Consider the following 11,573-nt stretch of genomic DNA (forward strand, 5'->3'; position numbering starts at 1 on the left):
GTTAACACAACTGTCCTGGTGCAGAGGCCTTTCATGAAGTAAATGGGTGATTTTTATCCTGTTTTCAGAGCAGATGCATCCATTGCATAAGTCTGCTGCTAAAATTAAAGAAAAGCATTTGAAACACCCTTTCTTCCTATACGTATTACAAGATACCTCTATATATATTGCCAATTCTTTAATGCAAAGCTAGAAATCAAATAAAAAGGAAGCAACATTTAAGGTCTCATGAGATTATCCCAGCACAGAGAAAGGAGAAGTCAGGCCTAAGAGTTGTCATGAGCAAATAAACACTAATATGAAAGTCAGAAGCCAAGAGTGAAGTAGCTTTTTCTTCCCAGAACTTCAAAAGTAGAGAATTACATGGAGTGGTGGGAAAGATTGCCAAAATGCCCAATATATTTGGGAAAGCCATAAAATATTCTCGCTACAGAAAATTAGTTAAAATCCAACCAAATATATACTATATTGAAACTGAGTAAAGAAACTCCCTTTTCTCACTACAACTACGATTTCAGTAGTTGTCCAAGTGAAAACATGTACTGTCTTTTCTGAAAATATTTGCTGAAAGATACTGTCTAACAAGGCACCGGCCTAGCTGAACCATTGGTTTAAGATTATTCTTACCAGATAGTTTCCACTCATGTTTACAAAAAAGTAGCATCGATAAACATTTTGTTTCAGAAATTGGTTGAGTCAATACCTTCCTAGGATTTCTTCTTGGTGCAGAAAGTGTATCCAAAATGCGCTCCTCTGTTTGCCCTCCTTTGCCACGCTCAGGTAGTCCCCAATGAACACAGTCGTCTCTTGGGCTGTCCAGAGGCCCGATTTCTTTGAGTATTTTAAAAGAAGAGCAGCTACAATAAAAAGAAAACACCACAGGTAAGGTGGACAATTCTACAGGGCCACTCTAAGCCTGTGCTGAGGGATGAAACAACAAGCACCCAGGAGAGAATATATCCAGGCTTCTCTGATAGCAAAGTACGGGGCTATAAAACACGTGCTAGGAGGTATTTGTGTATAGAGTTAGATATCTTAAATTAAGGACAACAAATTCCTAAACAGGCTTGAGACATACAAGATCAGAGGAGCTCTAAATGGATTTTACATAATGAGCTCAACGAGGCAGCCTGTAGCGGCATTGCTCCTCTCTTCTGTATTCCTTCGGATATTGATCAAGTGTCTGCATATTAAAGTATGGTTGTTATTTATGATTCACTTAGTGATTATTATCTTAAATACACAGTTCACAGAGATGAATCTATATCTGCAACAAAACCAGAGACTCAAGAATGGAAAAGAAAAGGCTTTGATGAACTGCCACAGAGTTCAAGCAGCCTCTTGAAGGAAGGGACTGAAACAGGGACTTGGGGAGACATAAAGGTGGAGCCCATTCTTGAAGCTGTGACTGACGTGCAAATAGTTAAGAAGGAATAGGAGAAAATGGTTCAAGGAGGCATTCTTCCCTTGCTAAAATTCTTATACAAAACCTCATAAAACAACAAAAAATTAAGTCCTAATAAATGAAGGCTAAAACATTGTGTTAAAAAGCCTGAGTCAATACTGTTCTCTGTGGGAGTACCTGTTTCTGCTTGAAAATGCCCAACCCTGTGTGGAAACTTACAGTATGCTCTACGAAGCTGTTTAGGCTTAAAAATTCCAGTAGGCATCAATCGCTGGACAAGCCAATTATGTTCTACTCCTGCCAGAAGCTGCACATAATCATCGTCCCTCAGAAATCGAGCATCAAGGATTTCTTCCTGCATTCTCCCAGGCATGAAGATAAAATCACTTCCCCTCATGTTCATAAATGGGCCTGCAGGAGAACTCTGGGCTGATTTGCACCATAAGCTCTGAGATGAACTGGATTGTCTCTTGCTGCTCACCACATTCTGAGGCTTTTCTTCATCTTCTTCAGTAGTGGCACAGTTAAAGTGCTCAGATACGCATCTCTCTCCCCCCAAGGGCAAAGCTGTTGGTGCACTGGGAGCTGACTGATGCTCTGGGACAGGAGCCATAGGATGATTGTTTACTAAGTCTCCAGTACTGATAAAATCATATTCAGTGTCACCTACTGTTTCTGCCTGGGCATCATCTTCAGGCACTTTGAGAGGTCTCTTTCCCATCGCGGCAGATACCCTCAGCTGGTCAGGCACAGAGGAGTTGCCGGTCATGTTTGGTTGGATGCTCGTTGTTAGTACAGAGGCAGCCCCATTTGCAGAGGGCTGTGCATCAAACAAGGGGTCCTCTGTGCTCCCTAGAGTCTCTCCCTCCAGGTTGACCCACAAAAAGTGGCTCTGGGGTGAGGAGGAGGGAGTGCCACCACCCTCCCTGCCACTATCCTTGCTCCTGCAGTCCAGTTTGACCCAGGAGGAAGATTTCTCTTCCTCCTGCATGCAAGGCACAAAGTAAGGGGCGGAGAGGGAATAGGCCATGTGGTTCACCTCCCCTGTTTTCTTTTCTGAAGAGCTCTTCCCATGGTGTCTCCCCTCCCGCAGCTCTTCACAAAGAGACGCCTTCCCTCCCAGCCTCCCAGCCAGGGCTCTATCTCCTTCTACAGAAGGCTGAGAAGGTTCCCAATAACTACACAGAGGCTCTCGAGGAGATGGAGGCAAGGCTCTGGGAGGTAATGAGCACAAGTATGCAGCTTGGCCATTTTCATCAGATTCTGTCGTGCAACACTGATCCACTGCTGAGCCATTTTCCTGCTGCTGCCCTTCCCCATGAGAATTTCTGCTGCTACTGTGGTTCAGTTCCTCCCAGCTGGAAGAGGAACTCGATTTTGACAGCTTGCACCAAGAGCTCTCTGATGTAGGGGTTTGACTCCTGTTTTGCCGTCTACTGAAAACACCATCTTGATCACTTATTTCTAATGGCTTGATCTCTTCATCAAAGGAAATTTTCATCACATCAGAGCCAATGTATTTATTTCTTTGGCCACTGAGTCTCTCTGAGCCACTTCTTGCTGTTGGTGAATTCAGCGTTTTCGCAGCGCCTTTCCTCTGGTATGCTGTTTCTTCAGTAGTACACAAGGTGTCTATGTTTCTGGTTTCTGTTCTTAAGGTTGTGATACAAGCTCCCGCTTGGGTTTCTCCTGGTGTGGCTTTATGAATCCTGCAAGTCTTTTCAAACACTTCACACACTGACACATGATGCTGAGAATGCGTGGCAAGGATTTTCTCAAAGCTGACTTCCCGTTGCAGGATAGGCTTTTCCATCGTGCCTTTATAACTGTCTGGAACGTAAGACCTGGCATCAGAATTAGGGAAGCTTTCCACTTGCAGGCGTTTCTTCACAGAGGTGATTAGAGACATGATCTCTTTGGCAAGCATTCCTTTCTCTTCCTCTTCTGTAAATGAAGTGCTGTACGAATACAGTTTTCCCATGGCTTCCCTGCATACTTGCCTCAACTCACGGAGTTTCTCGCTCTCCCCGTAGAGCCATCGATGCACAGTTGTGAGGCAGAAAGCTGCTTTAATAAAGCTATGGAGCTCCTGCTTGCTGGTGATGGGACTGTCATCATTCTTGGTGAGGAGGCCAATCTCAAAGGATTCTTTGGCTTCGGACAAGTAGAACTTTCTCTTTTCTGGGGGACAGTCCTTGGAGTGACTGTAGGACAGCAAACACACCCCACGGATGTTCTGGGAAAAGATGAAAGAGGAATGAAGGAAATAAGAACCTGGACCTCTGTTCAGAGATAAATAAAGGAGAAAAAAATATACAGTTCTTTCCCTTATACAATTTGAAATAAAAGCTGGCTCTAAGTGTCTGCTGCTGTGTTTCCTGGAGGATATAATCTTGCTCTTTTTCCTTTGAAACGTGGCTATAGTTATAGAAGAAGCATCATTCCCAGATGGGCTTGAAATCCCATCTTTAGTTTGTGGACAGCTACTGCTTTCTGCCCATCTGCTTAGCTTCTGATTGGAGTTCAGAGCAATGTACAGCCTCGTACCCACAACACACACAATACCCTGCATGATGCAATGTTTGAAAGCCGGATTAAAGGCAAATTTAATAGCCTGGACTCTTCTCTTATACAAATAAGACTTCCAGAATGAAGACTAATACTTACCACGGCCGTGAGGACAAACAGTGGGGTGTACTGGCTATAAGCTGCTGCTAGCTTGCAGGCCTCTGCAGCGGATAGTAAGCGATGACTGAACTCTTGGAGAAGGCTCTAGTGAAACAAAAAACAAGAGGGAAAATCTCATCTCAAAGGCTTTCTTTTCAAAGAGATGGGTCTACCTGGTAAGTGATGCTGTTTAGATTGAAGCGAGGCAGCTTGGGGTTTGTTTCTTGTACATTATAGCTTCCTGAATGCTCTGAGACTTTTGAGTCTTTGAATCATAGAATAGTTTGGGTTGGAAGGGACCTTAAAGCCTATCTAATTCCAACGCCCCTGCCATGGGCAGGGACACCTCCCCCTGGCTCAGGCTGCCCAGGCCCCATCCAACCTGGCCTTGAACCCCTCCAGGGATGGGGCAGCCACAGCTTCTCCGGGCAACCTGGGCCAGGGCCTCCCCACCCTCACTGTGAAAAAACTCCTCCTTATGTCTAGTCTAAATCTGCCCCTCTCCAGTTTATCCCCATTATCCCTCAGGTACTGGAAGGTCACTCTAAGGTCTCCTCGGAGTCTTCTCCAAGCTGAACAACCCCAACTCTCTCAGCCTGTCCTTGTATGGGAAAAACACGGAATGCTTCACAAATTTGCATGTCATCCTTGCGCAGGGGCCATGCTAATCTTCTCTATATTGTTCCTACTTTAGCATATGTGCTGCCGAAGCGACTCTTGATAAAACATGGCTTCATATCTCAAACAACGACTGCCAGGTGTGTTTCTGCAGGAGCATTTTTGCTCAGGTTTACCTTTGATGTGTCATTTTTTGACCCTATATATATTCTATGTACACAGACACACATTCTGTAAACATTGTTAATATTTTCTTTTTCCTCAAGCAAGATGTTCTTCCATCTAGGTGTTACTGGACATGTATGACAGGAGCAATGGAAGTTTCTTCAGCCCTCTCTGCACTGGAAAGGAACTGGGGGGAAAACCAAGTGTGAATGAACTTGGGACAACACGACACAGTCCATCTGAAGAACCTATATGTACAAATAGCAAAGCAAGCCTTACCAGGTCAATCTCAGCATTGGTTTTAAAACGTTCGTAATCCTTCTCGTTCATGGAAGCAAAGATGTCTGCCATAATACCCAAGGAAGTAGCAATTCCCTGAAAGAGAAACGGTAAGTTATGATAGAGGTTTCCCCTTTGTATTTTTAACTTTACTGCTCACAATAAAGGAGGTTTTGTGTAGAACACGCCAGAAAAAAACCAAAACCAACCGATCAAACAAGATCCAAAGGGAAACGGTGCTAAACAATTCAGAGATTTCATATTGGTTATTTCATATTAATTCTATTAATTTCCACTTGCAGAAAGCATAGCCTAGTGGATATGTATGAGCTTCCATGAGTGGCAGCCATCCTGATTAGCACTAGCTCTAGGTTTCAACTTCAATAGCACTGCGATTTCCCAAGGTGCTGTTTGGGACAGCGAAAGTCAAGTCTCACGATATCACCAAAAGCAGCATGAAGCCCTTGGCTAATCATATCTGAAAAAGGACTCAATCTGTTTTGCTATTGTTTTTCAGAAAAGACCACAGAAAGCCAAAAATCATGTTTAAGAACCAACCAGTAGATCTCAGTCTTTCTAAAAAATCCAGGCAAAGGTGCCTAGAGAGATGACCGAAGTAATATATTCTCATCATGCAAAAACTAAGGAAACAAGCTTCTTTTTAAATACACTTCCTTAGCTGACAGCACTGTTTAAAAAACTGATGAATAGAGTTGGAAAAAAACCCAAGACTTCTTGATGTTGATAATTTAATCTCCAGTTTCTAATTGGGTTTTAGGGGGTAATTTTTAATTGGTTCTACAAAACCAGGTAAGAAATAAGACATGAACATGTAACATACATACAGATCTGTGAACTTGCTAATTGTCTCTCTCTATTAGATTTGATTTTTATGTGCTAGCTAAGGGTCTGCCCAACTAACTAAATAGTTAAGAACGCCAGGAAGCATCTACATGCCTTCTTCAAAACTCACTACTTAACTTTGCTCCCAGAGAGATGTTCCAAGACTGAAGTCAAGCTTTAAGGTAAGGCAGAGGAGAGGTCACAAGGTTCGTTTTTGTGGGCTATCCTGTGTCAGGGTACAATTGCAAAGCTTCTTAAAGCATCACCCTAGGACTTGCAAGACTTAGATTCACATTCCTGTTTAGCTATGGACACACGGTGTGACTGTTGCTTCATGTACAGCGGGAAGATTAGTGCAGCCAAGCCTCACAAAGGTGTTAAAGACAGGCACAGCAGCTGTCGCAAGGTGTCCAGATATTGCAGTGCTGGGGAACATCCACTAGCCACAACAGATGGTGTAGCGCAGCTTGTGAGCGCTCCAGCAAGTGGACACACTTAGTTACTAGCAAAAAAGGTAATAAATAGATGAATAAATAAAATCTGTGGCTGCATTCCATCCTTGTCAGAGGCACCTGTGACATCCTCAGTGATGGTTCACTTCAACTGATTCTCTGCTTAATGAATACTATTACTTTCCCTCCCCTGCAGGAAAAAAGGTGTGTGTAAGTCTGTGTATGCATGCGGAAACAATGCGTGAGGCGGACTTCGGTTTGAGTATTTGTCCTGCACGTTAAACTTGTCTAAGGTGCATAACCGAAACGTCACTTCTAAAAGACTTTTCAGAAGTAAACGAAAGCTAAGCTGGAATGATTCTTAGATTAGTAAGGAAATCCAGAGTTAGAAGGAAATACTACCTTTTTATCTGGCTGAGGAAGTTTGAAATATCCCACAACTGAAGCCCAAATCAACTCTGCTGCCTCATACCACATCCCTGAAATAAATCAGAAACACAGTCACTAAGCGGGTTACTGCTACTGATGGCTTTCAATAATTCATTCTCCCCCTCCTTGAGGCAAGAGCCCTCAAAACCAGTATAAAACCATGTCATGGCATTTTTTTGCTTTGGTGACGCTGAATATTTATCTGTTTCTTTCAGCTTTTGGCTATGTGTAAATACACATTTTATGCTTATAAAAGACTCCAGTCATGGAAAATGAAAGGTCCCATCAAAAGCATAAAATTAAGGCTGTTGGCTTCAAGTACAAAGCCTTGAAAACAGAAGCCCATCATACTGAATATGGGGAATTTTCTTGTTTAGAGAGATAGGAAATTGCTGTGAGGTATTTGCAATAAACTACTGCATGCCTTTGGGAAGTGAATTGGGAAAAGCATTAGCAAACATGCAGTAGCACAAGGAAAAAGCAAACAACATTTCAGAATGCTCCTCGATTTCTGGAAATAATAAAAGGCTAATTTCTAAAATGCTTTTGCTAGGTACGCAGCTCTAGGTCCTTGCTGCCAAGAGATGGGTGTAAAACTCCCCTTCTGTGGCTGTGTTACAGGCATCAGGCTGCTGTTCTACACAAGCAAAAACTCTGATATCTGCCAAACCTACTGTTTTAAAGCTTGACTGCAAAGAAAAAAAATTAGAGGGGAAAACCTGAAGCAGATGTTCATAAAAAAAAAAGCCTTACCGAGCTTTTGCAGAATCTGTCCTCTGATTTGTAAGCAGACAGCCTGAACAAGAATTCTATCGCTTTCCTTAGCGTATCGCCAAGTACCTGCAGAAAGAGTGGGAAAACTCAGTAGAGAATGAAAAATGCTGCTGTTGTTTTAAGCCTCCGAGGGCAACAAATCCCAGTAAATTGCCAGGATTCTCCCTACTGTATTCAGCCACTTTGAATCAAGACTTACAGTCAGATAGACAAAGTGACAGCGTGTGAAGGAATATAAGTATATGGGCTCGTAGCTTGAGTGGCAGCTATTGAGCATAAAACCACCTAAAAAGTGAAAAGTACCTCTCCCCTGTGAGGTAACAAAGTCATCCTATATAAATGTTCCACGAAAAAACAATCAAAAAGGATTCATTTAGGCTATCTTTGTTGTCACTAGTACATACAGCAGAGCAAAATGCTTTTGACCATTGGCAAATGTGCTTTTGTTTCCAATATCAGTAGCTCTTGAAGGTTAAACCAAAAGTTTTCATGTTAAAACAGTATGATTAGTTACACAGAGTTCTGTGAGAAATCTTTTTTAAAGCCAAAAGATACTAAAAAATTGCACTGCAGCCTGTGACAGCTCTAGAGTAACATCTTCATTTGGTTTGTAGGTCATGGTTGACAGACTTGCTCTTGTTTACACGGTATGGAAAATCTATGTGAAAGGCTCTACAGATTCATTTTAGCCATCTCTGGTGTGCTCTTTTTTTACAAATCATATTTATGTACATTTTTATTGAGCCACTGTTTTCTTTATCTGGGGCACAGTTGTTTGGCTCTGGCTTTTTTACTGTAGAGGCAGGGGGCAGGAGCCTGTTGGAGAGGTGGAGAGCAGAAGAGTTCCTGGTTAGATTGAGTGCAAAGATGTCACAAACAGACGAACCAGGAATACCTTCAATAGCAACGTCAGTGAAAATGCAGAAAGCTGCAAGAAAGGCTAAAATCCTCACCAAACATACAACTTTTTTTTGCTTCTAAAGTGATAATGTGGTGATTAAGGACTTACTAGGATTCAGAAAAGAGTAAGCCCCTAATAGGAGACTAAAATGTTTTAAGTGTCTCTAAGAGGATCACAATGGGAGAAAGGATATCAAGTTTTCTTTTTCAGGATGTGTGTTGGGCAGAGAACTGATCTGGGGGAACTGCCTTGGGATGGATGATTTGAGAATTACAGCAAAGCTTCCAGACAAGCACTTGGGTTTGGTCAAATTGAAACAGAATTTTAACGTGAACAGCCCTATAGCTTGACCTTGTTTTATCACTGCGAGAGTCGGGCAATAGAAGCTAGGATACTCTGAAATGCAGCTGCAGAATAATACAGCAAAAGGACTTGCAGATCTCAGCAGGTTGCGAGAATTTGGCTTGTTTAGCCTAGAGAAGGGAAGGCTCTGGGGAGGCCTTAGAGCAGCTTCCAGCACTGAAAGGGGCTGCAGGAAAGCTGGGGAGGGGCTCTTGATCAGGGAGTGCAGGGACAGGATGAGGAAGAACGGCTTTAAGCTGAAAGAGGGGGCATTTAGAAGAAATGTTTTGCTGTGAGGGTGGGGAGGCCCTGGCCCAGGTTGCCCAGAGCAGTGGTGGCTGCCCCATCCCTGTAGGGGTTCAAGGCCAGGTTGGATGGGGCTTGGAGCAACCTGATCCCATGGGAGGTGTTCCTGCCTATGGCAAGGGGTGGAACTGGATGGGTTTTGCGGTCCCTTCCAACCCAAACCATTCTGTGATTCTATGTAGTGCCTTTTGCAGTTCTACTCTTTGCTGTCTGACAGTTTCCTTCTGTCTCTGTAGTTCTCCAGGCACCGTGTCTTGGTTAACATAATTGTAATTTATTCTTCTCGTTCTCTCTTTCTCTTTCAGATGAAAGATGATAAACTGAAACTCTCCCTCTCCATGAAGGTGGTTAACCAAGGCACAGGAAAAGACCTCGATCCAAACAATGTTTCCCTTGAGTAGGTAAATCTCCTGAGCAGAATATAACGGACTGGACAGGCACTTCTACTGCCTACCTTTCCCTGCCTTGCATTCCTGGCTTTCCTGCCATACTTATTCTCTATTTGGAGGGCAAGGGGACTCTTCCCGAGCCCGCAGTGATGTGCTGGCTGACTGAAGGCACTTCCTTGGTTCTGCTGCCCAGAGGAGACGAGCTGGTGAAGGGCTGTAGGGAGTTCCAGCCCTTCACACTGCAGCAGCATTTCCATTCCTATGTGTGGTGGCTGTGTACTTGTTCTGGAAGGATTGTTGTTTCTAGCTGGTGATTGTTTCACTTTGACTTACTATGAAATCAGATCTTAACTGCTTAGATATTCCAGAGCTTCCTTGTCACTTTTTTTTGGTGACGTCTCTTACAGATTAAATAAAATGGCTTTATTTTCATACTGGACGAGTGTATGTGTGTGTGTGTTCACATACAAAATGCAAATGGTGTAAAGGATGAAAGTGCAGCTCCCTACATCTGTCTGTTTTGTGCAGAGAGTGTTTAATTAATCTCAGAAGTAGAAGGCAACAGGTTATGTGCTGTTAATGTGATTTATTCTAATGAGCAGTTGCTCAGCTGTTCTTTGATTTAACTAAGCAGTGTTTAAGAGCAACAGCAGGGAAAAAACTTGTGTTTAGGTTGTACCTGTGTAAATGTTAAGGAATGGACGTGGATTGAACATGGAACTGTCGTTCTCTTTCCAGTCAGGATGAGAGGAAGAAGCGCACGTTCAGAGACTACACGAGTCAGAAGATCACGCTTGAAGCCGTCTTGAACACTGTGTGCAAGAAATGTGGTTGCAAAGGTGCGTAGAAGTAATGACCTGTAGATACAATTGTGGTGACGTCTGTCTCATTGTTGTGCCTGGCTGGCTTTATAAGGACTGAGTTTTGCTTCGAGATTTCTGCCTTGGAGGAGAGCTATGTTTTCCATCACTTGTTATGAAACGGGAAGGCTTAGCTGCACTCCTGTTATGGAGGTTTGTTTCTTAAAGTCACATCACTTTGAGCTTCCTGGAGAACCTTTTTGCTGAGAATGGACTCAGTACATTTTCCCTTCTTGAAGCATTTGTGTTAATGTTTCTTCTAGCTGGGGTCTCATTTGAGTCTTGTGTTTTAATAGATGAATGCCTTCACCAGGTCATTTCATTCTCACAGCCCAGAAACCAACTGTGTCCTGGGCATCATCAAAAGCAGTGTGGCCAGCAGGATGAGGAAGGGTATTCTCCCTTTCTGCTCTGCTTTCATGAGATCACATCAGGAGTCCTGTGTCCAGTTTTGAACTCCCCAGCATAAGAAGGATGTGGAATTGTTGGAACAGGTCCAGAGGAGGCCACAATGATGATCAGAGGAGTGGAGCACTCTCACCTCTGGTATGAGGACAGAAGATTTAGACGAGACATTAGGAAGAAATTCTTCACAATGAGGGTGGGGAGGCCCTGGCCCAGGTTGCCCAGAGCAGTGGTGGCTGACCCATCTCTGGAGGGGTTCCAGGCCAGGTTGGATGGGGCTTGGAGCCCCTGATCCAGTGGGAGGTGTCCCTGCCCATGGCAGGGGGTGGAACTGGATGGGTTTTGCGGTCCCTTCCAACCCAAACCATTCTATTTTTCCTGAAGAACGATCAGTAGAAATAGCTGTAGGGATCCGTTTGGAACAGTGTTAGCTTGTGAGCAGTGAATCGGAGCTGAAAACAAGTGTTTTACTTTGTTTAGACTTGTGAAGTTTTAGTTTTCCCCTTAGAGCACAGTGAATTTGGCTTGTTTGATGCCTTTTGAGTAGCTTTTGCAAGGTGCTGAAGCGTAAGGTACTTTGTGCTGCACCTTGCTTGTTGTCTTACGTTGTTTGGACATAGAGTAAATAGTGAAGCTGGAATCAAAGCTGTTCTGGGGAAGGTTGATCATGACAAATGTAAAGGCAGCTGTTAAACATGAATATAGTTCACTGTGGTGGTAGATAACTCTTTGAAATAC

At 43.4% G+C, this 11,573-nt stretch overlaps 1 protein-coding gene and 1 non-coding gene across 6 annotated transcripts in view; both read right to left on the reverse strand.

Annotated features, from left to right (window-relative positions):
• Positions 1-11,573, reverse strand: part of ALPK1 (alpha kinase 1) — a 63,366-nt gene that overhangs the window by 14,915 nt on the left and 36,878 nt on the right. For all 5 annotated transcript variants that reach the window (XR_008449612.1, XR_008449611.1, XR_008449614.1 and 2 more), the window contains 6 exons: positions 7,612-7,698; positions 6,832-6,908; positions 5,135-5,230; positions 4,073-4,177; positions 1,625-3,641; positions 704-857 (listed from right to left, as the gene is read on the reverse strand). Coding sequence is in view for 1 of the 5 variants with exons in the window: in XM_054065025.1 (XP_053921000.1) it covers positions 704-857; positions 1,625-3,641; positions 4,073-4,177; positions 5,135-5,230; positions 6,832-6,908; positions 7,612-7,698 (2,536 nt within the window). In the remaining 4 variants the exon portion in view is untranslated. The remainder of the gene's footprint in view (positions 1-703; positions 858-1,624; positions 3,642-4,072; positions 4,178-5,134; positions 5,231-6,831; positions 6,909-7,611; positions 7,699-11,573) is intronic.
• Positions 4,684-4,787, reverse strand: LOC128852197 (U6 spliceosomal RNA). Its single transcript, XR_008449906.1, has one exon. It is a non-coding gene; the product is annotated as a U6 spliceosomal RNA (small nuclear RNA).

This window comes from Cuculus canorus, chromosome 4, assembly GCF_017976375.1.
Source record: "Cuculus canorus isolate bCucCan1 chromosome 4, bCucCan1.pri, whole genome shotgun sequence".
Classification (NCBI taxonomy): Eukaryota; Metazoa; Chordata; class Aves; order Cuculiformes; family Cuculidae; genus Cuculus; species Cuculus canorus.